The 27,760-nt window shown below is 36.7% G+C and overlaps 1 protein-coding gene across 1 annotated transcript in view; it reads right to left on the minus strand.

Moving 5' to 3' along the window:
* Window positions 1-1,963: 1,963 nt before the first annotated feature.
* SMAD2 (SMAD family member 2) overlaps window positions 1,964-27,760 on the minus strand; it is a 58,787-nt gene continuing 32,990 nt past the window's right edge. The window contains exons 6-10 of the mRNA XM_010840962.1: window positions 17,771-17,824; window positions 16,353-16,565; window positions 13,859-13,996; window positions 13,399-13,543; window positions 1,964-10,336 (exon numbers count right to left, since the gene is read on the minus strand). Coding sequence (XP_010839264.1) covers window positions 10,213-10,336; window positions 13,399-13,543; window positions 13,859-13,996; window positions 16,353-16,565; window positions 17,771-17,824 — 674 coding nt within the window. The 3' untranslated portion in view covers window positions 1,964-10,212. The remainder of the gene's footprint in view (window positions 10,337-13,398; window positions 13,544-13,858; window positions 13,997-16,352; window positions 16,566-17,770; window positions 17,825-27,760) is intronic.

A 27,760-nucleotide genomic window follows, 5' to 3' on the forward strand; every position in this document is an offset into this window, starting at 1 on the left:
TTCCCCCTGCCCTAAACAAGCACTCCATCCTGGGCTGGGACTATGGCTGGTGTTCTCATGTCCTCCAGCCAGCCAGCTCAGCAGCACAATCTCTATATAGATGGAGACCCAAGGTGTAGAGCTAGCTATGGCTTTTACCTCCTGGCTATCTAGGTTTTATTATTAGGTGCGGGCTTCGCAGTAGCACCTTCCCAGCTCGTGGCTGTCAGCTTCCTGCTCACCACACATAGAGGTTCAGTAGTTGCCCAGCTTTCATGCACATTCAGATTCACAAGTTCTGTTCCAAGATCTCATTTTGACTGGCCCCAAAAGTCCTCTCCATCTCTTTGTGATATTATTTCTTTCCTAAACTACTTTTTAAGCAATCTTATTAGGTATTAATAGGTGCAAAGGCAGCCAACAAAACAAATGGAAGATTGTAAAATCTACGGCAGATACGTATCCCAAACTCCATTTATTCTGTAACAACCAATAACGTCACGTAGCTTGGACTGGGACACAGTAGTACTCTGTATTCTCTTGCACCTTCCCAAAGATCGTGTGGTCTTATCACAAACTTGCTACCCGTAAGTCTGATTCAATGTTCTTGCCTTCAGTCAATGTGGTTGACTTTAAGAATGCAAACTAGCATCTCAGTATCTATTCACTGCAGCAGCAAACAGCTTTTATATATGCTGTTTTCTTTTGGACTCCTACATTGGCAAACTTCTAATTTTTAGGTTGGGCTTATCTTGTATTACTTTGATGAAAAGGATGAGAGTGTGTTAAAAAGAAGCTGGACAACTGCATGGTACACATATATTCTTGAGCAGCAGACGAATGTGGTCTTCACTCTAGTTCTTGGGCACACCTGGTGCCGAGAAGGAGTGCACCGAAATACATTTGTTTGATATTAATAGGCATGCTTCCCACACTAGGACTTTCGATCTGTTTTGAAGCAAGTGGGATAAAAGCATTTGCCAAATGTGGAGAAAGCCCAAACATGCAAACAATACTTCTCTCCTACTCTTCGGCCCACTGAATATGTGCAATTAGGGACATGGGGGTTTGTCCTAAAAATCTCATGGTGCAGATAACCAGCATCGCTATCAGTAGGTTAACACGCAGGGATGTTCCCAGGGTGAAGTGACGACAGGAAAAGGATCTGTTTTAGTCATCTGTCAACTGAAGTCATGCTGAAAATCAATGGCTCCTTTTAAATTAATAGAGCTGTATGGTGTAGCAATTTAGGCAGGATTTAAGTAGGTTTCCTACCAATACAAAATTGTTAACAAAATCAAGCTAGTCTCTGGGCTCTTCGGTACCAAGTAGCATAGTGCATTTTAGCTTTTGAAGTCCTTTTTGATACATCCTAAAGTAAGCGTCTTAAATGGTCTGAAATAAACAGTCTGCTAACGATTCAGAAGTATTGATTCATCCTAGGAACTGAGCTCTTGCAAGGCACAAAGAAAGTCTGGTTGATGTAAAAAGTTTGTTTCTCAATTATTTCATAACAATGATACAATTATGAGTATGTATTATTTTTCAATGAAGTCTTTTAAAAATACCAATTGCTTTTTTTGCTAAGAGTACATTTTGAGAGTTAATGTGAATTTCACCTTCTATTCTGTTGTTCACTGAACAATCATGAGTATCAGATCATTAGTTTGGCACAGGAAAGCTCTGAAATAAACTAAAATGCTTAATCAGCTAGCTCTGTGAGGTATGTGCTGTGTGCGTCTATTCCAAGCAGTGTATATCTGTCTGCCAAGGGAGTGGGATAAACTTTTCATATAACACCAAACTTAAAAAATAAAAAGAGTCACTCAATAGCATAATTCCATTATGTGAAATACACACAACAAAACTTTTTGTTTCCATATAATTTAGAGTGTGGTCAGCAAAATATAATCCCCTCTTTAAAAAATCAGTTTAAATTAAGATCAATAAAAACAATAAAAAAATTAGTCCCATAATAACATGGTTAACAACTCAAATGGCTTTTTTTTTAATGCTAGGAAAAATGTTCACCTTTCAATGGTGACAGTACTGTTAACACAGGTAGAGAGTCAACAAGGTAAAAAGTGAAAGCACATACAGACACACACAAATATATAAAATTTGACCAGAAATCACAGGACATTTAAGCAATGTTTTCTTAAGTAGAACTTTTTTTTTTTTTTTTTGTACTTTAAATAGACTAAAGTATTTGGTGTGGGTGGAGGGAAGGAAATCAGTATTTCACAACTTTAACTTGAAAACCAGCTGAAATAAAGCCTCAGCTCATTGTTTAATTTTTTAAAAATGGAACCACATCATACTTCTGACAATCATAGGATTAAAGCTTACAAAGAACACATCTACCGTCTACATCACAGTGCACAGAGAGGATGCAGTCTGCAGACTACCACAGGGGAACAAGAACAGACTCTGCACCCTTCATATTGCATTACAAAATCAATGCTGTCTTAGAGGAATCTTGCCTCCCGTGTCGGTGTCATAGCTGGCAAGCACCTGAGGGCTAGGAGGCTATCAGAACTGAGGGTGCTGCTCAGAGTGGATCAGAACACCAGTTCCTTGATCTGCCCCTGGCTGATGCATTTAGTAATCACAATACGACATTCACTGAGAATAAACATAAAAATGCCACATTTTGGCTTCTTGAGCAGGACAGTCTGGGGAATGCAGAAGATAGAGCATCAAAGGCCGTATCTTTCCTCGAGAGAAAAAATCCACGCTCCTAAGTTTTCTTTTACCATGAGAATTTAAATTTCAGATATAATAATTTAACCCCATAAAGACATGATCTGTACTTACATATACACACAGGTTCTGAAGAACTTCACTGTCTAGTTGCCTCTTCTGTTTCATTCAACCACCGGGTATCTTTCCTGGATTACTGTTAGTCTCACTACCAAGAGTACATTGGTGCCATTAGCTATTATTTGTCTTAAATCTCACATTCCATCCACAGTAATAAGTGACCGGAGGACACGTGCCGTAAGGCAATTGAACTTAATTGAAACTAGTACAATGTTTAAGGTGAGGTTAAGTCACAAGAATAGCCAGGGCTATCAGCTCCTCCTTGCTGTGTGGGCCTGGGCTTTCCTGGGTTTAGCACTCACAAAGTTTTGCATCCAAGGGGACCACCTCAGTCCCAGACATGCCAGGGCAGGTTGCCACCCTAAAGAGCACTCCTCACTCCTCCCTTAGGATCACTAGAGGAAGGGTAAGAATCTTCAAGAGCATATAGGGCTACTTATGAGGGAATCAGCTCAAAAATCTTTTTAGGACACCTGCTAATCGCTAGTTCCTGGAAGTCCACAAATATCTTACTTTAAGAACAGGTTGATCGAACTTAAGCAAACTGGTGAGCATGTAACAGTTCATCCTTGAAGCCTGTTTTCACATAAATCCTCTATAGGTTCTTCAGGTTTTGTCCAGTTATATAGTATTTTACTATATCTTTTTGAGATTTTTCAGAGCTAAATGAATAATCCAGTTTTATATCTTTCCATATTCTTTTTTTTATGTGAAAATATTCTTTGCCAACCATTTCCCACGTTTGGGCTTCATATGTTAACAAGAAGACTGCCAACTGGAGCCATTTCCCTCAGATTATAAAGGCCCAGAATTATGTTACTTTTAACTGTGCTCTACCAGAAGGTCTGGCCTTGGGGAGAGACGGCAAAAAAAATATTCTCAGATATGCACATTTTTATTTTGCCTACAACGCTATGATCTAGTTCATCAACTGCACAACTGCTTTTATCTTAATCTTTATAGTTTTTCTTGTTTTGCCGTCTTGTATTACAGAAATGGTTAGTGTCACAGTTTCACTATCAGTAATAAAAAGATATAAATATTTATGCCTTAAAGGCCCAGGGTCAAAACAGCAAAAATGAAGCCTGAGGTAAAGCTGGTCTAAGAAATGACCATTTTCGGTTCTACATTTTGCCAAAAAAATAGGGTATTTTTAAAAAATGTAAAATCCATGCATGTTACCTACATGCTATGTATGAGATAATTCTTTCTCCTGATTTAATCTGTGTATATACTAGTTACATAAAACCAACAAATGACTACATTCTTAATGCAGGTACATATACATTCATCAGAAAAGGACCCTAATCTTTTTCACCAACAATTTTTTTTGTTTGAACAATCCAAGAATGTGAATAAAGAAAGTGACAAACAAGTATCATCTTAGGAATTACTGAGAAAGGAAAATCTCTTTGGAAGAAAAAGACTTTAGGAAGACTTCTATGCTGAGAACCAACTTTATGCCACAGCACTGTAAACGGCAGGACTTAATACAGAACCAGAAATACAGCAAGTTACCTAGAGACTAACACTGAAAAACAGCCAAAAGCTTTAAAGCCACAGGGACAAAAAAAACTGTCAAGTGTGAAATGAAAAATATATAATAGTTAAGTATTTTTACAATTCTAAAACTTCACTTCTGTCCTTAAATCAATATATTATGAATTTCACGGTTCAATAAATAAGCATCTTTAATCAGAAGAGGAAGTAAAACCCTTCCCAGCACCACCCGCACCTCCCCGCCCACCCCCCCACCCCAACCCTGCAAAGAGCAGACTGGAAATTCTGGAGAGAGTAAGAGGTTTTTTTTTTTTTTTCTTTTTAAAGAGGGTAGAAGAATATAATCAGGGGTGGGGGGAGAAAAATCTAGAAGTCCTTTGTGTGGAGTTAATGAATACTCATTTCCTTCATCAGCGGCATTATTCTTTCAAAGGGCCCTTACATCTCAACCAACGGTGAAAATCTGGGTCTATTGAGGATTTCATGGCAGTGAACCAACAGACACTGAAGTTAACTCAGGCTAATAATACACTCTGGTCAGATCCTCTGTAAATCAGAAATGACCCAGAGAGTCTTGGAAAATTCATTTCTGCTGAGCACAGCTAAGAAAGTCATCTTTAGGCTATCCTTAATTACAGAAAACTTGACTTGGTAGTGGTACTTCCCAGGTTATCTAAAGCAGCAGTCTTATGCCAGGGGGAAAAAGAGTAGGGGCCCGGGGCACACAACCTAACATTATTATTTAAAAAAATCTTTTATGTAATCTGAAGTCAGTACCTTTCACAGAGACCACTCAAGAGCTTTTTTTTTTTTTATGTCAGTTTCAGTTCTGATTCTTAATTGTCAAGCTGCCTAAAAATGGCATACTAACAGAACCACCAAATTAGGACCCTGGCAGAATAAAAAATTTACCCTGATGGTCTGTCCATGAAAGGAAGATGTCTGCAAGCCAACTTAGGAATTTTTTACTGAGATCTAACAAATAAAATCATTGAATACTGTTAAAATGTGTGCAGACAACCCCTACTGTTAAGATTTTTATATGAGTGTATATGTATATATAAATCCATACATACACATTATATAATTTATTTCCTACTAAAAAGACTTAAGGCAGTTATGCTATATATAAAGTTAGCTATAATATCCAAGAGAAAACAGTTCCTACCCAAAAAATTATGTGAACACATCAGACAACTTATCATAAAAGTGATCATGAGGCTATCTGTATCCAGTATAGCTCACATTTCCTGGTTGAGGCTCCCAACACAGGAATTCCACTCCCAAGATAAAATTTGCCCCTCGATCCCCACACACAAAAGGTAGTCTGAACAGACAAAATATTTATAAAAACTTTGAAATGGAAGATATTAAAAAGAACTCAACAGAATTCTGACAACCTCTGGACACCACACTCTACTGTTATTACTCTTGATTGTACTAAACACAACAACTCAATATGCTCCAAGGTGGAAACTGGGCTGGTATTATGGGGAAATTATTGGCTGCAACTGCTGGAAAAGTTCATAATCCTAAACACAATTTAAACAAAATGTGATGATTCATGCTATTTGATCGTCACACACATACACCACACATATTTAACTGGACAGAATTTCTGAACCACTTATAAGTGACTTAACTAATCTGAACATCAACCTTCGTGGTGAAAAAAGTTAGGACCCTGGGTGTGAACAGCACCATCCTTTTTGGTCTTTAGTAAAGTTCAAAGGATAGAAACACTCTGATGTATGCAGATAAAACATGGTTGGAAAGGAAGGGGGCAATCAGCAAAACCACTAGGGATACGTGCTGTCAAGAGAAGCAAGCAAGAAAGAAATTCAGCTGAGGAATATAAAGGGCTCAGTAAAACAAAGTTCATGAAGGAAAGAAAATAGGCAGTTATTTGTTATGTCTAAACCTCAACGCGTTGCACCAGAGTGAGAGACAAGATCATGGGTTGCTTATGTCCACAGACTACTTAATTATCTAAAGAGATACTGGGGGAATGGTGGAGGGGCAGCAATCTGTGAATCAGAACCACTCAGCTATGAAAGTCAAGACTGTACATAAAGACAGATGTTAAGAACAGTGAGGATTGTCTTGCGTTATATTACATCCCACCATCAACCAGACCAGGAAGGCGCTGATTATTGAATAAACGCTCAAAGTATTTAATTTTTTTTTTTTTTTAAAGATGTGAAAGATATATTTGGACAGTTTTTGGAAGAGGTAGAGAAACGAACTGGGTACATATACTCTTTTATTTGATTTGAACTAGCAAGAGACTAGACTGATTGTTTTTCACCTTCAAAATCTTAGTCTTGATGAAACTGACAATAAAGGCACAAATAAAGTGAAATTAAAATAATTTTAACAAAGAAGAAAATCTGGCAATGTCTAAAGAACAGATGAAGTAAGCAAAAACGTTAAATATGATTTAAGGTTTAAAAAAAAAAACCTTAGATATTAACAACTTGCAAGTACACACTCAGAATACAGAATAAGAATACAGAACAAGAATATTTAGGTTTCAAGAAAAATTAGGCAGGTCTTCTTCTGACAAAGTGACAGGTCCTGAGGGAGAAAGTAACCCCCACAAGACTAAGAGTCAGTACCAAATCCCAGTCATCTTACCACTCAACGTCACACTGGCTGGGTAAAGAACAGGCATCAGTAAGTGTTCACTGAGTGAAGGTATATCATAACGCACAATTACAACTAGTTAGTATGGTGTAGTTCAAACCCAGTCAGGAAAGTCAACCTTTTATTAAGCAGTGAAACTTTAAAAAAAAGAAACCTATGTAGAACTCCAATACAGAATAAAAATGAAGCTGCCACTGGCCAGCCAGGCCAAAGTCAGTGGGAATAAACTAGCCTCCAATTCCCTAAACCAGCCCTAAGATGTATGTAATCCAGTGTGAAAACCACCATTTATTTTGGAAATGTGATAGAGAGCATGATCCTTCAGTTCTCACGTTGTTAAACTGAGGACATTACCAGCACTGTGTAGAAGAAATTCTAAATGATGTTGCTAATTTAAATAAAGACAAAATTCTACAAAGAGGAGATCGTATCACTTAGAAGAACGAAAACAAACCCTGTAAAGGAAAAAAACAATCAGCAAAAATTAGGCCACAGTGGACAAAACAAAATGCAAAACCAGCATCTCATTAAAAAGCAGATTAAGACCACTGAACATATTCATACAAATGTAACCATCCCCACCATCAAGTCAACTGCTTGACTGGTCTAACTACTGAATACAATAGGGGCTTCCAAAGAGCTGAGTCCCAGCTTCATACTATGTAGAAGAATCCCACCACGACTGTAGAGACGTGATCCATTACTGAAATGCTACAGACGGTACTGCTTTGCTGAACATACCAATGCAAGAGTAACAGCCAGGACTTTCCACCATTTTGAGTTGTTCTTTGACCCCAGACAAGGAACAGTATTCCCTAACATCACACAACTTCCCAAGTACAAAGGGCAGAGCCTCCACACTTTCAACAGGTCTGAGGGTGGCGATACCTGGGACATTTATACCATCCACAAGACGGGCTGTACAAGTAGTGATCAGTGGGCAGCAGGACGTCTGGAAGCAAGCAGCCAGTTGCGACAACGGTGAAAATTTGCCCAAGGCAGAATTAAAGAAAGGGTTATTCCATTAAATGGTAGTGACCTGGTGCAAGCTTTTTATAGTAAGGACTTGAGGAAGAGGAAACACTAACAAGAATGACACATGAAGCAGTCCATTACAAAATAAGGCCACCATTATAAATTGTAGACCAATCTGATCCTCAAGTTTGGATCTGTGAAGAGGTTTTTGTATAAAGCATAAACACCTAATAAGTGATGAGTTTCCTTTAAAATATGCCTTTGCATTTGATGCCATTTTCTGTGCCAAGAATGCCTATTTTCCCCTGGCTCTCCGCATGGCTTGCTCCTTTCTCACGTGTTAGCTCAATCATCACATTACAGAAGCTTTCCCTCTGCTTTGCTCGATCACAGCCCCCTGTTTATCTCCTTCATAGACAAATACGCTAATTGTTAGAGTAACTGCTATCTCGGCAAAGGTAAGGGCCACAGCTGTCTTGTTCACCTTTATCCAAAGGCTAAGAAAGTTCCTGGCACACGTAACAGGTGAACAATAAATATCTGTAGAACGAAAAACCACTCTACCAAGTTTACACGAACATATACATGCATATACAAACATAGGAAAACGCGGAGTATCTGACAGAAAACACTCAAATGCGGAAAGTACTGAAAATAACACCTGTACATACAGGTGAATGTGGTTATAAAACACAAGTACCAACCAAAGAAAATCTGTCTTTAAAAATATGAAAACTTACTAGAAAGGGACCAGGAGTGGTTACTGGCTGTTTCTATTGAGATGCAAACAAGAAAAGTTTAAACTGGAATGAGTTAACAATAAACTAAATAAAATAAGGATTATCTGCTGTAGAATGACTTCCAACAGAGCTTTTGACACCTCTGGTCGTGCCTGTCCCTGCAGAGCATGAAGTATGGTGGCTTCTAACAGTCACCACATATTCAGGATTAGTTAAGAACAGCTCAGACCACAGGTATTCATAAGATAAAAAACTTGCTAAACGGCTTCTCCCCCAAATTTTACAATTCAGAATTCATAATTATGTAAAATAACATAGATTTTATAAATTTAATACAACATACCTTAAAAACAGATGGCCCCTATCTGCTGATCAGACCTCAGCACCACTTTTCTAGGTATTCTGCCGAAGCAATTACATTTACAAAAGTCCATTTCGTAATACAGTCTGGTGATTAAATCCAATGAAATTCAACTCAAAAGAGGTTTGCTACTGAAATATTTGAAAGTATCTTTTAAAAAGGGGGTTTATATTCTTAGATTGAATTTTCAGAAAGGATAAATATATTGAAGTAATTGCAGTATATCCCTGAAAATAATTATACTGCCACCTGTGCATTTTTTATGAGGTGTAAAGATAAATCAAAAGACTGCCAGGTTACACAAGTCTCTTATTACCTGTTGAAACTGAAATTTGGTGTAAGACAAAGGGACTTACTCCATATGAATTATCACTGTACTCAGAATTAACTGGTGCTGGCAGTATCAGTTCAACCATTGATGATGATGGATGTCATGCTACACTGTTTTGGTGGAAAAGTAGAAATGGAGGAGAGGTTTAGAAAGATTTCCATAAAGTTTCCTTATAATGAGATTTAGCAGTAAGTAAACAAACACAGAAAGAATGAATATTTAAGACCCACTGAACACATGAAGGTCAAGGATTTCAAAAGTTAATCCACTTTTCTTCCCCCAAGAGTTTATTTTTGGTAAAAGGCAGAAAAATTAGTTTTTCTACAAGGGAAATCTGCTTCTAAATGATACTTTGAAAATCTTGATATATATTATATATTAAAAAAGACACACAAAAATAACAAAAAAGTGGGAATAACAGATTAGGTACTGTAACTTTATAAAGGCTTGCCTAAATCAAGAAGCAGCACACACACACCTAATTTATGCAAACTAAAGATGTATATGAACAGCACAATACTGTGATACTGGATCATGATACATTACCTGTACACATAACTACTACTGTTATTAATAAACCTTTGGGACACTCAGGTTTATGCCCAACAAGACATCAGTAAGTCTTTAAAATCTTCTCTTCCTCCTTTACGGGAGAGTATTTCTAGACATTAATTTTCCCATCTAATATTCGAACATAGGAAACCACTTCCACAAGGTGCTTTAATTGATGAGACCTCAAGTGCTGTTTTCTCTTGAATTTTTGGATAGTAAACAGTCCACGGGGACCACACACAAATACTATGACAGAAGAGTTGGTACATTAAGTCTTTTGATGGGACTTGATTGGTGATGAAGCTTTATGACATGCTTGAGCAACGCACTGAAGGGGATCCCATCTGAGTTAATACTTTGTCCAACCACTGTAGAGGTCCATTCAGATGAAGTTCAATCCAGCAAGGAGTGCTTGTTACCGTCTGCCTTCTGTTTAAAAAAATGAAAGAAAATAATTACGAAATCAAAAGAGTAACAGGGATATGGAAGAACTAAGATAAATCAATAGGCTGTATATACGAAAACCTAGATTCTTTTTTGAACGAGTATTAAGTTTGGACATCTATTATTTTGAAAACTGTTTAATCCTTAAAGTCTAACAAAGTACTTATAACACTATAAATAATCACTGGCAGGGCAAGAGATATAAACCAGCACTGTCCCAAGCAAATCAGAATATATACAATCACTTTACTTATTAATCATCCGAAGAATAGAAAATACTCAAACAGAAAATGAAGTCCAAATGGAACAGAGTTCGGACTTAAAGTACATCAAAACAAAAATTCTGACCCAAGCTTACCACGGAATGTTCAAAGCTGGGGTCCAATGTCCCCTGACAAAACCAACAACCAACATCCCTTTTAGCAAAATCATGCAGGTTTTTAATAAGAAACACCGCAAGTACTTCAACTAAACAAGCTATCCTCTAAAAATCGCAAACTGTTCAAGGACATCCTGTCACTTTCACATACAGATTTTAGTTCTTATTTATTATATACAGTAAGTCAGTAAGTCTATTTGCTTCAACGTGACAACGCTGCAAACATGAGGAAAGGCCATGATCAACTCTTCACCTCCAAGTGACACATGCTCAGTATAACCTAGAACTACCATTGTATTTCAGAGGATGTGGTTTTCTGTAGCAGCTGGTGTTGGTGCTCTGCGACTCCCTTCAGATTCTCAGTGTTCTCCAGCCCACTTCTAACTGTAGGTATCTGCATTTCTGTGCCTGCGAACCTCTGCTCTGTCCATATATAGAACAGACCAGAAGTGCCAGTGAATTAACATCTCCAAGAACAGACCTCAACCAATGACATAGGAATTGGCATTTAAATGCCCAGTTTCCTTTCCCTCCAAGTGGCGTAATTCTGAGTGTCCTTTACTCTTCCCAAAGTTTTCCTAAGGGAACAGCTCTAGTGGTATGTGTCATATTCCCTCCCTTGCCTCTCTTCTTTACTTCCTCCTTCCTTGGCAGTGTTCCCTCCATTTCCTGAGTAAACGTTTAGCAGGCAAACCCTTGTCTCAGGGTCTGAGCCTCACATTATCTGTGCCCCTGCCTGATTATTCACTTCAGTACTCACTCACTTAACTGAGACATGAATTCTTTACACATCTGTATTTCCCCTTACTGTGTCTCCTGATTTTTATGCTGGGAATCAAGCTGGCACTTAAAGAAACTGAAAAATAGTTTAGAAATCCAAACATCAAATCTATCTCCTCAGCACCTGTGTCATTAAGGGTAAAAGGTTCCACAGTTCACAGATATATGGGTATCTAAGTTATTTTGATCTGTAAATGTTAAAGGAAACTTTATTATCCAAAGTAGATGTACCTGAAACTCCACTATCCATGAATACATACTGTATATTACTGCTTCTTGTATAGATTTTATATTATCTCTGGGTTAAAGAACAGCAGAGACCACAGTGAATGAAAGACAGTATCTCTTTCCACCAATCAACGCTGGTCTTAGCAGGAGACCCATAGATACACATGGCATTCTCCCTGACCTATGTAACTCATGTTTAATGCCACTCCATTTCTACCATGTTTCACAGCATTATAATCTTTTGAAGGAGAAAAAGAATGTCTGACCTAATAAACTGGTATCAGACAGTACTATCCGAATCTAATTTTAATATCAACTCAATCCAAGTTCAAAGGAAAAAAGAAACTTAGCATTGTTTAAAGTTATCCCATCTCAAAGGGGAAATGATTAAAACAAAAGAGAGCTACAGCAAAGTCAAAAAATGAATTCTTGCACTAACATAACTTGGACAAAACAGTGACAAGTCTCACTTTAGATACAAATATATAACACATTGTATATTTTTATAGAAGTAGTCAAACCAGTAGATCTCAAATCTCATCATCACAAAAGTCATACACCTCAAAATTTAAGACAGGGAATCAAGTTCAAATGAAATAAATTCTAAGAAGGGTGCAAACTGCTGAATGAAACAGGAGTATTATTACTATACCATATGAGTATCTTCTTAAACAGACATTCAGACTGTAAGTAATGTGAACTGGAGAAAAGCTAAGTATTTTATTTATAGTTTTATTCGTTTTATTATGCTGATGAACTATTCCCTGTATTTGATGTGGAATCCAATCAACTGTTTAATCTAGCAACAGCCTAATTGATCTTACTCCCTGATGACAGATTGGTTCTGGTAAAACTCAATTATGTAACTGCTACTACTATCCTTAGAGAAGAGTCAAGGAGAGCTTTCCTCAGGTCCCATCTCTACCACTGAGAACATGTCCTTGGGCAAACTATTAAATCTCACCTAAGCCTATTTCCAAATAAATATTGAGTTTGGACCTTCTTTTTTTTTAAACTTTACAAAGACTGCAACCTTATAAAGAAAGAATAAAAACAGCGACAGTAATTCTTAGCCATGCCGAGAGGCGTGAGATACTGCATTTAAAACACAGCACAGTGTCTGGTACCCAAATACCCCCTTCTATTACTGAATAATGTTCAATCTTTTAACCTTATATTAAAGTCATCTCAACTTCTTTGTCCAGTCCTATTATTCTTTACTTTCTATACTCCAGTCAAACTGAACTGTATTCTACTGACAGGATCATCACTTTCCACCCCTGTACACCTATGACTACTGATATCCTAGACACCTTTTAGAACCCAGACTCTGGGCCATCTCTACCTCTCCTGGCCCCAGCAAAACAGCTCTCCTTCCATGAACTGGTAACCCTTCCAATATGCCATTTATGGTGTTTAACACTCTGCATTCTGTGACAGTGCCTGTCCATACACGTTTTAATTCTATGTTCTATGGTGCCAGCACAGGAATTTGCAATAGTTTTGAATCTAGAGGCCTCCAACTTTCTTTTGTTATTTTACATAAAGATTTGCTCTCTATAAACTTCAATGAAAATACGGATAAACTTCAGAAGATTCAAGGAGTGGAAGAAAAAGAATTACACTCTAGAAACTTAAGAATTGAATATGTATTTCATACCGGTATTCTGCTCCCCACCCTTTCACAAAACTCATTCTTATGGTGCACATTCTAGTTAGCTGATACACGGCTTCAAAACCCTGATTAACGGACTGAGCCAGCAGAGCAGCAAATTCCTGGTTGTTGAAGATCTTCAGGTTACAGCCTACAATTGAAAAAATATATAAAAACATTATGTATGAAGAAGATAGTATAAGAGAATCATTTTAAAAGAGCTCTAGATATGAGAATGGTGGTGGTGGTGCAGTTGCTAAGTCGCGAAACCCCTTGGACCCTAGCCAGCCAGGCTCTTCTGTCCATGGGATTTTGCAGGCAAGAATACTGGAGTGGGTTGCCATTTCCTTCTCCAACAGACATTTAAATATGAGCATGCAAATCATCTCCTGATTTCAAAAATTAATAGCAAAGAAAAATTCAGCAAGTTGACATGATAGGCCCATTTATATTGCTGGATCCATACCTGGTGGAATTTTACACACGGTTGCAGGGTGCCAGCCGTATCTCTGATTACAGTTGGGGCTCTGCACAAAGATTGCACTGTCACTTAGGCACTCGGCAAAAACTTCCCCACCTATGTAATATAAGCGCACTCCTCTTCCTACAACGAAATATATATGGAATTAGTTTTACAACATTTACTACTTCAACATCACTTCTGAAGGATTCTTAGAGGAAAAGTAAAATGGTATAAAGTATCGTGATGATCTCTCCCACAGCTATGCTTTTCTGAAATCTAACTTTGAAACATACTATTATTTTTCCAAGTATTTTTCAACAATGATTTTATTGATTCATAAAGATAGTATGTGCTCATTCCAAGTGCTTAATGTAGAAAAGTGGATAAGCAAAATAAAGAATTTCAAACAAATCATATTTTTGAATAAAGCAATTTAATTTATTTGAAGGAATTAACTAATGTCTAGATTAATATGCCTTCATTAAGATACACAGTTTTTCTTTTTAAAGAACCCACTATGCTTAAGAAAAGAAATAATAAAAATTATCATCTGCCCCTTTTAAAACTATATATTATTGTGGTAACTAGATCTCTATTTACAAAAGCAGAATGAGGTAAGAAAAAATTATATTGGGAGATTTTAATATACCTCTTTCAGAATTTGACAAATCAAATATACATAAAATATAAGAAAGACAAGGATTAAAAAAAAAAAAAACTGTGCAAAGCAGAATTCTAAGACGGCACTTAACATTCTCATCCCTGGTGTGTTTATCTTCTCAATTATTCAGTCAAACACTAAGTAGTGCTTAAATGAATTTTTCAGATGTATAGTTCTTAAATCAACTGACCCCAAGAAACGAACAGTATCTTCGGTGGGCCTGACTTAATCAGGTGACAAACCTTAGAGGGACTGGGCTGGTCCTGGCAAGAGAGACTCAAAGTGGGAGGGGAAGAACTTAACAGTCTTCACTGCTGACTGTAAAGATGCAGCAGAGCATGCAGCTGGCCTCTAGTTGCTGAGAGTAGCCTCTAGTGGACAGTCTGTAGGAAATGAGGATCTCACTGCTACAACTTCAAGGAAGTGAACTCTGTAGTAATCACCTGTGAGCTTGGAAGGGGACCTCAAGCTTCAGATGAGGTAGGGTGAAAAAGCAGGGTAACCCTACTTATTTAGAAGTAAATACGGTAAAGTTAACCTCCTGTTACATTTCTATGCAGAGCCCTAATGAGAACATAGAAAAATCAGAACTATTTTAAAGAAGGGTTAAACTAGTTAAAGAAGGGTGGATATTCAGAGGCCTTCGTCACTTACAAGACATCTGAGTACCTCAGTGAGATTATGTAAAGTTTATACATCAAGCAAGATTTGAGAAATTTCACACGGAGCCAACAAACATCTCTGAAGTCACTAGCACTTTGCAGTATCACAGACTCTTCAGTGATCAGCATTACTTCTCATAGGAGGTAATGGTTAATTAAATGAAAACAGAAGCACACTATTATTAAAAGAAGTTTCTTTAAGGTGATGAGAATTATGTTCAGTTATTTTAGTAGCACTCAAACTATTTCCCTCATTGTCAAAAAACAAAAACAAACAAACAAAAAACCCCAATGTGCCAAAATGTTGCTATTCATATGTCTTAAATACATGCAAACTTACCACACTATGTGTTAAAACTAAAGATTCAAAAAAAATTAATTCATTTGAAAATCAAAATAGTAAACTTACTACATATTAACATAAACAAGTTTATGAAAACTAACTATTTCCCAAAGTAAGGAAAAAATTAGTGAGAAGAGTTTTATATCTTTGCAAACCTCTTAATGTCTGGCTTAAGACAGAATTCTCATCAGAGTCTATGTTTAACTTCTTGCAAAATTGCAAGCCTTGTAAGCTCTGGAACACTTCACTGTCGAGTCACAAGAGAATGAGAGTGAAAATGGCAAACGGCACCTTAGTACCATTACGAAAACAGTTTTCACCTCAAAAACTCCCTGAGAGGGTACCTGGGACAACCACATTCTAAGATCCTCTGAATTATTTCTGAACAAGTTAATGGTGGTTTTTGTTTTAGATATCTTGCTTTAGATTAATAGTGTACAGATCTATGAATTCACTGAAGCGGAGAAAAAACTAGGAGATGTACACAAACTGAAAAAAATTCATGATTTGCTAAAATTACAACCCTAAAATCTGAACATGACAACTTTATGACTGGTAGAGGCTCAGCAAAGGAATTTTAACACATATTTACTGACGGACTTTCCAGTGTCGAGGGTGCCAAATAAAGAGAAACTCAAGATAAAAGTTCGCAGAGAGAGGAAGGATCACCAGAATCACTATTGAAGGCGGTGAAGCTGTGCAACCTGACTGCACTTAAGCTGACAGAGAGAAGGCAGGCTTTCCTGCACACAATCTCTTGATGTGGTAAACCACGCAGTGCTCACGTTATGAGTAAACGGCACTGGTTTCTCACAAGGAAAACAAACATACCTATGTGTCTTCTTGTCATTTCTACCGTAGCATTTCTGTTTACGTTGGAGAGTAAACCTAGGCAGAACCTCTCAGAATTTGATGGATCTGTGAAGCCGTCTACGGTGAGCGAGGGCTGTGAGGCATGGAAGGTCTCTCCAACCCTCTGGTTTAATTCATAATATGCTATTGAACACCAAAACGCAGGCTCTGAGTAAGTAACTGGCTGCAAGTCTGGCAGAGGGGAAAAACAAACCCATAAAAGAAATGTTGTGTGAACAATTCAAGCCATGTCAAGCCAAGAATAGACTGAATATCATTATCTTTACATGTTCTATGCCAGCCTATACTGGCAATAGCCCAGGAAACAGACTTAACATCTACATCACGAACCCCAGATTCCAAAGATCACAGCAGATTTTCAGTTTCTCAAATTTCCCCTATCTCCTTAAGTCATCCAAATCTTCAAACATCTTTTTTAGGCTTTATGGTGCATAACTTGTTCCACTAGTAATTCTACCCCAATTGTACCACATGTAAAATAAGTCAATTTGCATCATACAATTAATTTTGGGTAGGATCGAGTAGAACAAAGCTAAAGCAAGGATTAATACATCAACAGCCCAAGATTAAAAAAAAAAAACAAAAAAAAAACCTGTCATGACAGGATACAAAACATGACATATTTTTGACATTTGTCGATTTTAACATGAGTTTCTCACTGAGTTACCCTAATTACAAAAAGAGAAAGCCTGCATATACACAAGAAATAAAAATACAACACAAAGTATGCAAGTGGAAACACAATGTAAATCGAAAGAATCTACGTATTTCATGGGAATACAAAGACCATATATATTTAAGTGCTGTAATTTTGATTAAATTGCGTAAGGAATACCACAGGAAAAAAACGACAATTTTGCAGAATAAATTCCAATGTGTAGAAACTAAAGAGAAATTGTGAAACTGTATAAAATGAAGACCAAGGTGCATATACACCCACAAACATACATATGCACATGTATCAATACAAATACATACACATTAGCAATCACACATATGTATCTCCCATATCACATGTATATGCAAGCAATAAGTCTCTATATTTATCACAGTCTCATATTAACAACTGCTATTATAAAATATAATAGAAACTAAATATACCCATAAAGTCTAGCCATATAGGACATAAAATTCCTCATGAACAATGCATATGATTTCCATGAATAAAAATTAACTTCTTATATTCATTATGTGCCAGGAGAAAGGTGTTTTAGTAATATTGAGGCACATTATCAGTATCATTTTTAAAAAAGCACTAATTTGAACAAGCATCTGTTATTCATTGAGCTCTCTTTCTCCTATATATGGAAAATAATTACCAGAAAGGACATTTAAATAAAAAGGTGGAAGAGTACTTCTAAGTATTTGCAACTTACCCAAACTATGATTAACAGGGGAAAGAGTAGTAGGAGATAATTCTGCTGGAGATCCTGAAACAAAAGGATTCAATTTTAAAACAGCTTATGAAAGAAAGTATTTTCAAAACCTTTGACCAAATAATAAAATTTATTGTATCTAGCTGTATTAATAATCATAAATAATAACACAGATAATTTGCCAAGAATTCAAATGCTTAATGGGACATTTAATTTTGGGAGCTTCAATATATAAAAGATAGAAAAAAGTCCTGGTTTCAAGTTACCCTCTTGCAAAGGCATCTAATGTTGCCAGTTCTTGGTGTACCTTTCCAGAAATATTCTACAAACCATACAAGCAAATGTATTTCTGTGCCTCCTGCTTTTTATGTACAAATGGTAAACACAATTCTGAACTTTGCTTTTTTATTACATATTCTTCTGTATCAACATCTAGAGATGCTGGTACATTTCCTTACTATTTACTTACACATCTATCCATAACATTACATTATGGTATATTATGATCCCATGTTGACAGGTGTTCAAGAACCAAGATTCCAAAGAGCAACTAATCTTGCACATTTTGCATACTCTGAATTGTATCTGAAGAATAGACTCTAAAAGGGAAATTGCCAAATCAAAGGACTTTCCATCTGTAACTTGGATAAGTTTTGCCGAAATTGTCATCTACAAAGGTTGTATCAGTTTACACTCCCAGTCACAAAATAGTGAGGGGAGGCTCATGTGTTATTGCTGATAAATGAGAACAAGGTCTCAACAAGTATAGTTTTAATTTGCATTTCCCTTATAAATGACACTCAGCAGCTTGATATTTGTTTATATTTTATTTCCTTCCTGTAAATAGTCTGTTCTTTTCTTTTGCTCAATTTTCTATTGTGGTGCTGATCACTTTTCTCACTGATTTACAGAAGGCTCTTTATGTTTTAGCAATATTAGTCCTTTCATTGTACGGGATGCAAATACTTATTCATCTGTCTTATTTTTCAGCCCGATTTCGATTAAACAGTATTAAAAAACTTCTATGTGACATAATTAATCAATCATTGGGGGGTATGTGACATTTTGATAAAAGTGGTGATGGGGAAATTCTTATCTTACTCTTAACTTTAAAGAAATACTTCTAGTATTTGCCCGTTAAGTATGATGCTGGTTTTGAGGATAAGAGATAAAATTCTTTATTTAGAAATTTTACATAAATAATCATAAGCAGTAAAGATCTGTAGATTTATGTTATAAGCACAAATGTTATGCTGCTTCATAAAGTCAAGCTAGAAGCTTTATGTCTTTTCTATGTTCTGTAACAGTTTAAATAGTATTGGAATAACATATGGTTTAATAGTTCGGTAGAACTCCTGTGTGAAATCATTTACAGTTAATCATTTTCTAGGGTTTATTCTAAGACATCACTCTATTTCCTCTACGAAAGATGACTGTTAAGACAGCTCTACTCTCTGGAGTCAGTTTCAGCAAACTATATTTTCTTAGAAAAAAGTATTTGTTTCTTCCAGTTTGAGGTAAACTGGTTAAATCTAATCAAGAAAATAAGGAAGGAAGGGGCACAAACACAAAAAGTTAAGAAGAAGAAGGAACACCACAGACAGAAGAGTGAGACATTACTTCACTCAATTTCAGGCAAATTTTGAAACATGTTTGCCGTAAACTGTCGTTAAATAATCATAACTGTAGGATACACTTTGTTTTCTCATTATCCTCTACATATTTTGAGAACGTTACCCAAAAAAGCAAGACCTACAGCTCCCCAGTTTTAAAATTATAGCAATGGCGCAGATGTAGAGTAAGGCCAGAAGCCCCCTGATGTGCCCCTCCCTCTCCACACGACCGTGAACTAGAACACCAGGCACACAGGTGAAACGGCGGCCCCCACGCGAACAAACGAGCCAACAAATACAGAACAGGTGATGATTTCTGAGAAGCCAGAATAGCCTTCTATAACAAAGTTCTTGTGTTCTTTTTTGTTCCTCAGTTTGAAAAATCTGTTGGCAAGTCATAACAGGTACAGCTATGAAAGGTCAAAACATATTTAGAACAATGAACTAAAACCCACTGCTGTTTCCTGAAGCTAAGATAAAATAAACAGAGCCACTATTAGAAATGGAGGAAACGGCCCAATTTTTCATATCTTTTAACTGCTTACTCTCTCTATTAAATACTTATTAGAAATGACCAGTAGAGTCATGGTTTATTAATTTTGACTGAGTCCAGTCGTATGTGATGAAAGTTAGAACTGAAGATTATGAAAAGTTGGTTATAATCACATACAAAATTTTTAGAATTAAGATAAAAATGTATTAGGTGGCAGAAGTTTTTAGAAACTTAAAAAAAAAAAAAAAAAAGAGCCAGGTTAAATCATGATTACTCTGTTAGTTATTCATATATACATGCTTCTACTGAAGTCTGGGACTCGCAGTTATGAGAAGCAATAATCTCACTATTTAAAGCTAGTTTCTATTACTTGCAGCTAAAACATCTAGAGAAATCCTTGTGCACACAAGTTTGCATATATTTGTAGGATACATTTTTCAACAAGCACATGCTGAGCAAAAGGAATGTGAGGTTAAATTTTTATAAGGACCCTCCCAGGACGTTCAGTCCCACCAACAATTTATGAGCATTTCTTCACGCCATGTCACTACCTTTTGACATACAGCAATTTGAAAGATTTAAATGGGGCAACTCCTACATTTAAAATTTTTATTTATTTTTATTTTGTTATAAATAGTGCACTCATGTCCTTTATGTCCATTTATCTATTAAGCACTGTCTTTAACCTCTTGATTTGTAGGTTTTAAATCTAGAAATCAATTATGAGACTTCTTATACATATTTCCCCCAAGTTTTTTGGTTTTATCTTTCAAAATAAAAAAATTTTTAATAACATTATTTTTTAGAGCAGTTTTAGCTTTACAGTAAAATCGAGCATTAATAATGTACAAGAGTTCCCATTTACCCACAGATGTACAACCTCCCCTGCCATCAGTGTCTCAGATCACAATGTACATTTACGACAACTGAGGAACCTACACAGACATTATTACTCAAAGCCCACAATTTATATTAGTGTTCATCTTTGGTTGCTGTACATTCTATAAATTTTGACAAACATATGATGACTTGTATTCACCATTATAGTAGCAGCATACTGAATACTTATACTGTCCTAAAAATCTTTGTGTATTAATCCCTCCCTCCCCTTGAATCCCTAGCAATCACTGATCTTTTTACTGTTTCTATAGCTGTCTGTGTCTTTTCCACAACGTCATATAGTTGGAATCATAGAGGTATGTCCCCTTTTCAGATAGAGTTCATTTGTAATATGCATTTAAGGTTCCATGTATTTTCACGCCTTTATCTGGCAGATTTCTTTTTAGCTGAATAACATCCCATTGTCTGGATGTGCCATCGTTCATTTACTCATTCACTTACTGAAGGACACCTTAGTTGCTTCCAAATTTTGGCAATTAATGAATAAAGCCACTATAAACATCCAAGTGCTAGTTTCTGTGTGTACCTAACATAAACTTTCAACTTTAGATGACTACTGAGGGGCATGACTGCTGATTGCATGCTAAGTATGTGCTGCTTTGTAAGCAGCTGCCAATCTGTCTTCCAAAGTGGCCATACCATTCATTTTGCATTCCCATTAGCAATGAATCAGAGTTCCTGATGCTCCACTTCCTTGCCAGATTTCAGATTCTGGTCATTCTAAAGGTATGGAGCGGTAATGTTCTAAAAGTCATTTACTTAAGTTTATCAACCCTTTCTTCTGTGGTTTTATATCTTGCATAATTCTTGCTCAGATTATTTTAAAACTTCAAGTTCTCTCCAAATGGGATTCATGTTGATATGACTTACATATTTAGTATCTATTTTATAACTTTTTGAGAAATATTAAAATTAGTTTGAATTTCTTGAGCAAAATTAATGGCAAAAAAATGTATATTTTACTTTTTTTAAGTTTCAGTATATAAACTAACCATAATTATCATTCAAATAAAAAAATAGACTTATTCTTCCAAAAGGAATACATGGGAGGACAGAAAAGTTAGTTAAAGGCCTTAAAATAATTTCATTTTATCGTCTTTAAATTCAAATTACAAAAAAACAGTCCCAAAGAACTAAAATTATCTATGATTTTGTTTTTATACCAAAAAAGGCTTAAACATATGATTTTTTAAAAACTCATTTACTGAATACAGAGACCAATCACATTCACAAACCTTTCAAAAAACTGATCGTCATGCTGGCTTACTCCTTCCACCATATCCCTACCTGATCACCAACCAAATCCTACCTCAGCAAATACTGCAAAAGCAGGCATTTTTCTCCGTCTCTTGAGAAACACGCCAGAGGAAGCCTATTGCAATAGTCAGGAACAGAATTTCTAGAATCTGAGATCCTAGGTGCAAATTCCTCTCTTTCTATCTATCCTTCTATGACATTAATTGTGGTACTGCTTTTTATGAATTAAATACCTGCTTTTAATTTTTCATAATGAATATCCACTTGTTGAATAATTCAAAATGCTGCATCAGAAGTTTAATCTGTAAAACACTGTCGAACTTTTGACACAGAATGGTAAAAATTTGAGATTAAGCAAAAATAAGACATAGAAACTACGTAAATTCAGTTTAAAAACTACATACTTCCTTCGTGTTTCTTTATTATGTTCTATGTGTTTCCAAGTTTTCTATAAGCATGACTTGTGTTCAAAATGAGAATACAGTTGCTCTCCTTTTGTTTTTATTAGTAATTTGTAGAGGGTTCCCCTTATGGTTAGAATATAGAAGACTGTTGGAAAAACCCTTACTCCTACAATAAGAAAGTAACAGAAACACTAAAAAATTGTATTTTTACCAAAAGTGACCCCAAAACTACAGACTCATTTAAATTGTAAGTCATTTACCGAAAGGGATGAGCTCTTCCTACATTAAGTAGGGAGTGGTAACCATTTTCATTGCTGGGAGTATCTGCCAAGTTAGCACACACAGGACTATTCTTGCCAAAGGACAAACCAGCTAAAAATTTAATGGCCACACACAGGCAACTGGAATATGAGAAGCTCAAGCACAGATACAGTCCTCTTCACTAGCCAATTCTAACTCCCATATCTGACTTGTTGAAGGCAGGTGAAAATTCCGAGTAAACCGCACCCTCTATCAGACTAGAAATGAGGGAAGGCGTTCACAGTCTATGAGGTTGGAATGCGGACGTCCCATCTGGGTCCCTGATACACGCAATAGAGATACGAAAACAAGCAAGATCTCTGAACCAATGAAAGCTTGGGTTCATCATTTATACACAATGTTGATGGATGTTTATGTTTATATGAGACACATTTTATAACAAGAGTCACTTCATCAGAAGGATGTAATTCGAAATGTGCACCATTTAATAAGAGACTCAAAATACGTGAAGCAAAAACTGACAGGACTAAAAGGAGAAAGAGAGAAACCCAAAGTCACATTTAGAACCAAGTCAGAGTTAAGAAGATTTAAACAGTATCAGCAATGACCTCAACCAACAATGACACCTAGAGGAACACTACAACTGCACAAAATTCTTTTCAACTGTAAGTGGAACTGTAAATCAAAGTAAGTATACCACACCACAGCATAAAATAATTCTTAGTAAATTCCAGAGGCCTGAAATCATGAAACATAATGGAATTAAGCTAGAAATCAACAAGCTATCTAGAAAGCCCCTACACTTCTAAAAAATCATGGATCAAAGAAATCAAAGAGGAATTAGAAAATACTTAAATGATAACAAATAATAATGAAAAATAACATTAAAATTTGTGGTATGAAGCTAAAATAAGGGTTGGAAGGCAATTTTCAGTTTTAAAAGCTTATATTAGAAAAGAATCAATGGGAAAAAAATAGAAAAGAATCAACTATCTAAATTTAAACTACAATGCTCTAAAAAGACCAAATTTAATGCAAAGTTAAGTAGAAGAAAATAATGAAGAATAGAAACAAATCAAGTAGTAAAAAGAGAAACACAATAGAAAAATGTAACAAGCCCAAAACTGGGTATTTAAAAATATTAACTGATACAGCCCCTACAAGATTTATCAAGAAGAAAAAAAATAAATTATCAGTATTTTAAGTAAATAATCAAGATTTGCATGATCTTGCAGACATCAAGGGGATAACAAAACATTAGAAATGACTTTATAGCAATAAAATTTACCTCTCAGATGAAATGAACAAATATCTTTTAAGACACAAGCTACCAAACCTACATGAAAAATAGAAAATAGAGAATCTAAACAACTCCCAATTTTAAAAACCCTTCCCTTTAAGAGATGGTTTCTCTAGTAGGAGCTATCAAGTAGTTAAGGAAGAAATAACAATCCTATGCAAAATTTTTCAGAAAATAGGAGAAAATCTCATCCAATTTAGAGTCCATTACTGATATTGAAGCTACACAAAAACATTACATGAAAACTAAAGACCAAAATCTCTTATAAACATAGATTTGAAAATCCTTTTAAAAATTATCAAATCAAAACCACAAAGATTTTTATTAACGTGCAATTTATCATAACCAAATAAGGTCAAAATTGGTTTGTTATCAGAAAAATCACTTTGTGAAATTCACTTCAAAAAGGAATAAAACTGTATGATCCTCTCAGGAGACGCAGAAAAAGTATGGACAAAATTCCACGGCCATCATTACAAACATTCAAAGCACCAGGAACAGAAAGAAATATCTTCAGTCTGATAATCTATTAAAAATCCATAATTAACATCTCACTTATTCAGGAATTATTAAATGTATTCACCCTATGATCAAGAACAATGTAAAAATATCCATTCTTAGTATTTTTATTCAACAGTTTACTGTAGGTCTTAGCCAGGACAGAAAAAGAAGAAAGCATAAAAATGAGAAAGCAAGAAGTAAAACTGTTTTCAGAAAATCTTAGGAATCTACAGAATACTAGATATGAAAAGTGACTTTAGCAAAGTTCAGGAAAAAAAACCAACAGACAATAATCAAATTTTACTCTATATTCTAGGGATAAACAATTAAAAAATAAAATTGAAAAATAAATTTATAATAACAGCAAAAGGTTCAAACAGTGAAGTATGCATCTCATAACAGCTATACATCTATGCTAAAAACTATAACACTGCAGAGATGGCACACCCAGTAAGACCATTACTCTCAAGTTCACAAACCTGACCCTTTTTTCCTGGCAAATTACTTTCCTATTTTGAGAAGATCCTAATCATGACAATCAACTGCTCCTGCTCTGAGATCTCAATTCCCTCAATTTATTTCTAATCTCCATGCAGTCAACTTTAATGGTTAATTCACCTTTTTTATATTTTCTCTAAATACACTCATACAGTATTTACTATGAGTTAGGTTCTATAATTATCCCTAGTTTACAGATAAGGAAACTGGTGCCTACATCATCAAGCAGAGAGCAGAGGGACAATTCAAGTCCAGGCAGTCTAGTTCAGAGGCCAGTCATGCTATCCAGCAGCCATGCATCTGGTTAGAGATGCTGTCTTCTGAGTATAGCATGTGAACCTTATCTAGGGGTACACAAAATGACCAGGTTGCAAGAAGAAAAGGTTAGAACTAAACCAAACCTGTATTTCTTATGATGTTCATTCAGCCTGATCCCTAAAGTCCACAAGCTTTAAAGAATGAAGGCTTGACCAGAGAAATTAAAACACAAAGCAAAGCAAAAAATAACATGTACCTGCTCATACAGTTCTGTATTTTACTTTATTTGTCCTCTGGCTTTATTATTATTTTTTTTAAATTTTATTTATTTATTTTGGCCCCGAGGCTTGCAGGATCTTAGTTCTCCCAACAGAGATTAAACCCGTGCCCTCTGAAGTGCAAGCACAGAGTCCTAATCACTGGACCACCAGGGAATGCCCCCAACTATTAACTCCTCCTATTCCAGAAGGGTTTCAAAGATTAATTTAATCATGTCTTCCCTCAGGAAAAGCATGGACCAGAGTTTAAAGAGAGGTCAATTTTGTTCTAAATTGGGATCCTGCAGCAGTCAGAAAATTCTTGTCATTGCACTAAGAGAATAATAGATAGCAGGTGGAGGACTAGTATTGAAGCAACTTTTTAGCATCTCATGAATCAAATATTCACACTGTCACTGTCATTAGAGTAAATACTTTTAAATGTGTCATTTTGAAAAAGATAGTAACATTTCCTCCATTGAAACAGAATTAGAAATATTAGGTTATGTTCAAAGCTAGCCCCAAAACAATGAATTCATTTTGATTCAGCTTATTCCCCCACACTGGATTTTGACCCATTACCATAACTAAGTCATGTCCGACTCTTTGGGCTCCCATGGACTGCAGCATGCCAGGCTTCCCCGTCCTTCACTATCACCCAGAGTTTGCTCAAAGGCACGTCCATTGAGTCGGTGGTAACATCTAACCATCCCATCCCCTCTGCCACCCCCTTCTCCCTTTGCCGTCAATTTTTCTCAGCATTAGGATCTTTTCCAATGAGTTGGCTCTTCCCATCAGGTGGCCAAAGTACTGGAGCTTCAGCAGCAGTCCTTCCAATGAATAGTCAAGGTTGATAGCCTTTAGGAAAGACTGGCTTGATCTCCTTGCTGTTCAAGAGACTCTCAAGCGTCTTCTCCAGCACCACAGTTTGAAAGTATCAGTTCTTTGGCTCAACCTTCTTTACAGTCCAACTCTCACATCTGTACATGACTATTAGAAAAACCATAGCTTTGACTATACAGACCTTGGTCGTATAGTCATGTCTATATGACACGACTACAGACGTCTCTGCTATCTCTGTATACGCTGTCTAGGTTTGTCACAGCTTTCCTTCCAAGGCAATCATCTTTTAATCGCATGGCTGCAGTCACCGTCCACAGTGATTTTGGAGCCCAAGAAAATAGTTTGTCACTGTTTCCATTATTTCCCCATCTATATGCCATGAAGTGATGGGACCACATGCCATGATCTGAGTTTTCTGAAAGCTGAGTTTTAACTGAGCTTTTTCACTCTCCTTTTTTCACCTTTATCAAGAGGCTCTTTAGTTCTTCCTCACTTTCTGCCATTAGAGTGGTTTCACCTGCATATCTGAGGCTGGTGATATTTCTCCCGGCAATCTTGATTCCAGCCTATGATTCATCCAGCCTGGCTTTTCACATGATGTATGTGAGTTAAACAAACAGTGACAATATACAGCCTGACACAGTCCTTTCCCAATTTTGAACTGGTCCGTTTCTAACTGTTGTTTCTTGACCTGCATACAGGTTTCTCAGGAGACAGGTAAGGTGGTCTAGTATTCCAATCTCTTTAAGAGATCACAGTTAGTTGTGATCCACACAGTCCAAGGTTTTCTTACAGTCTTGTAGTTAGGGATGTCCTTGGCATAGATCAGCTTGTTGGAGGGCAAGTCTTTGCCCAACTTGTGCTTGGATGTGGAGCAAAAGTTCATGAAGGTCTGGGCCACCACCAACAGGCAGTGGCTACCACCATCACAATGGCTATCCGTGAACCTGGTCTTGGTCAAACACAAAGTGTGTTTTTGATCGCATTCATTCAGAAGCACAGGGAAAGCTGCGGGCAGGTGGGCGCATGGTCAGCCGGGCATCGGCAGCCCTTGGGACATGGGGAGAGGAGCTGGCCTGTGGCCTCCCCATCCTCCCAGCTCTGGCCTACACGGTGACCATGGATTTCCATGCAGCTGGGGAGACAGGTCCAGAGAGCCAGGCAGTGAGTGAGGGCTGTTCCCGCTGCACCATTGCCCCACAGTCCCAAGATGAGGTGTGCATACGCAGAAGTGCTCTCACGTGGGGTCACCCATGGGCATGGCCATGGTCCTCTAAGCCTGAACACTTGCTCAGGACTGGGTTGGCTCCGGGAGACGCAGCCCTGCAGACAGCTGATCTCTGACCCCAAACACCACCTGTACGACAGCCATCAGCTGGGTTACCAACAGCCTCTAGCCACGTGT

The sequence above is a fragment of the Bison bison genome, unplaced genomic scaffold (genome assembly GCF_000754665.1).
Source record: "Bison bison bison isolate TAMUID 2011002044 unplaced genomic scaffold, Bison_UMD1.0 scf7180017864153, whole genome shotgun sequence".
Lineage (NCBI taxonomy): Eukaryota > Metazoa > Chordata > Mammalia > Artiodactyla > Bovidae > Bison > Bison bison.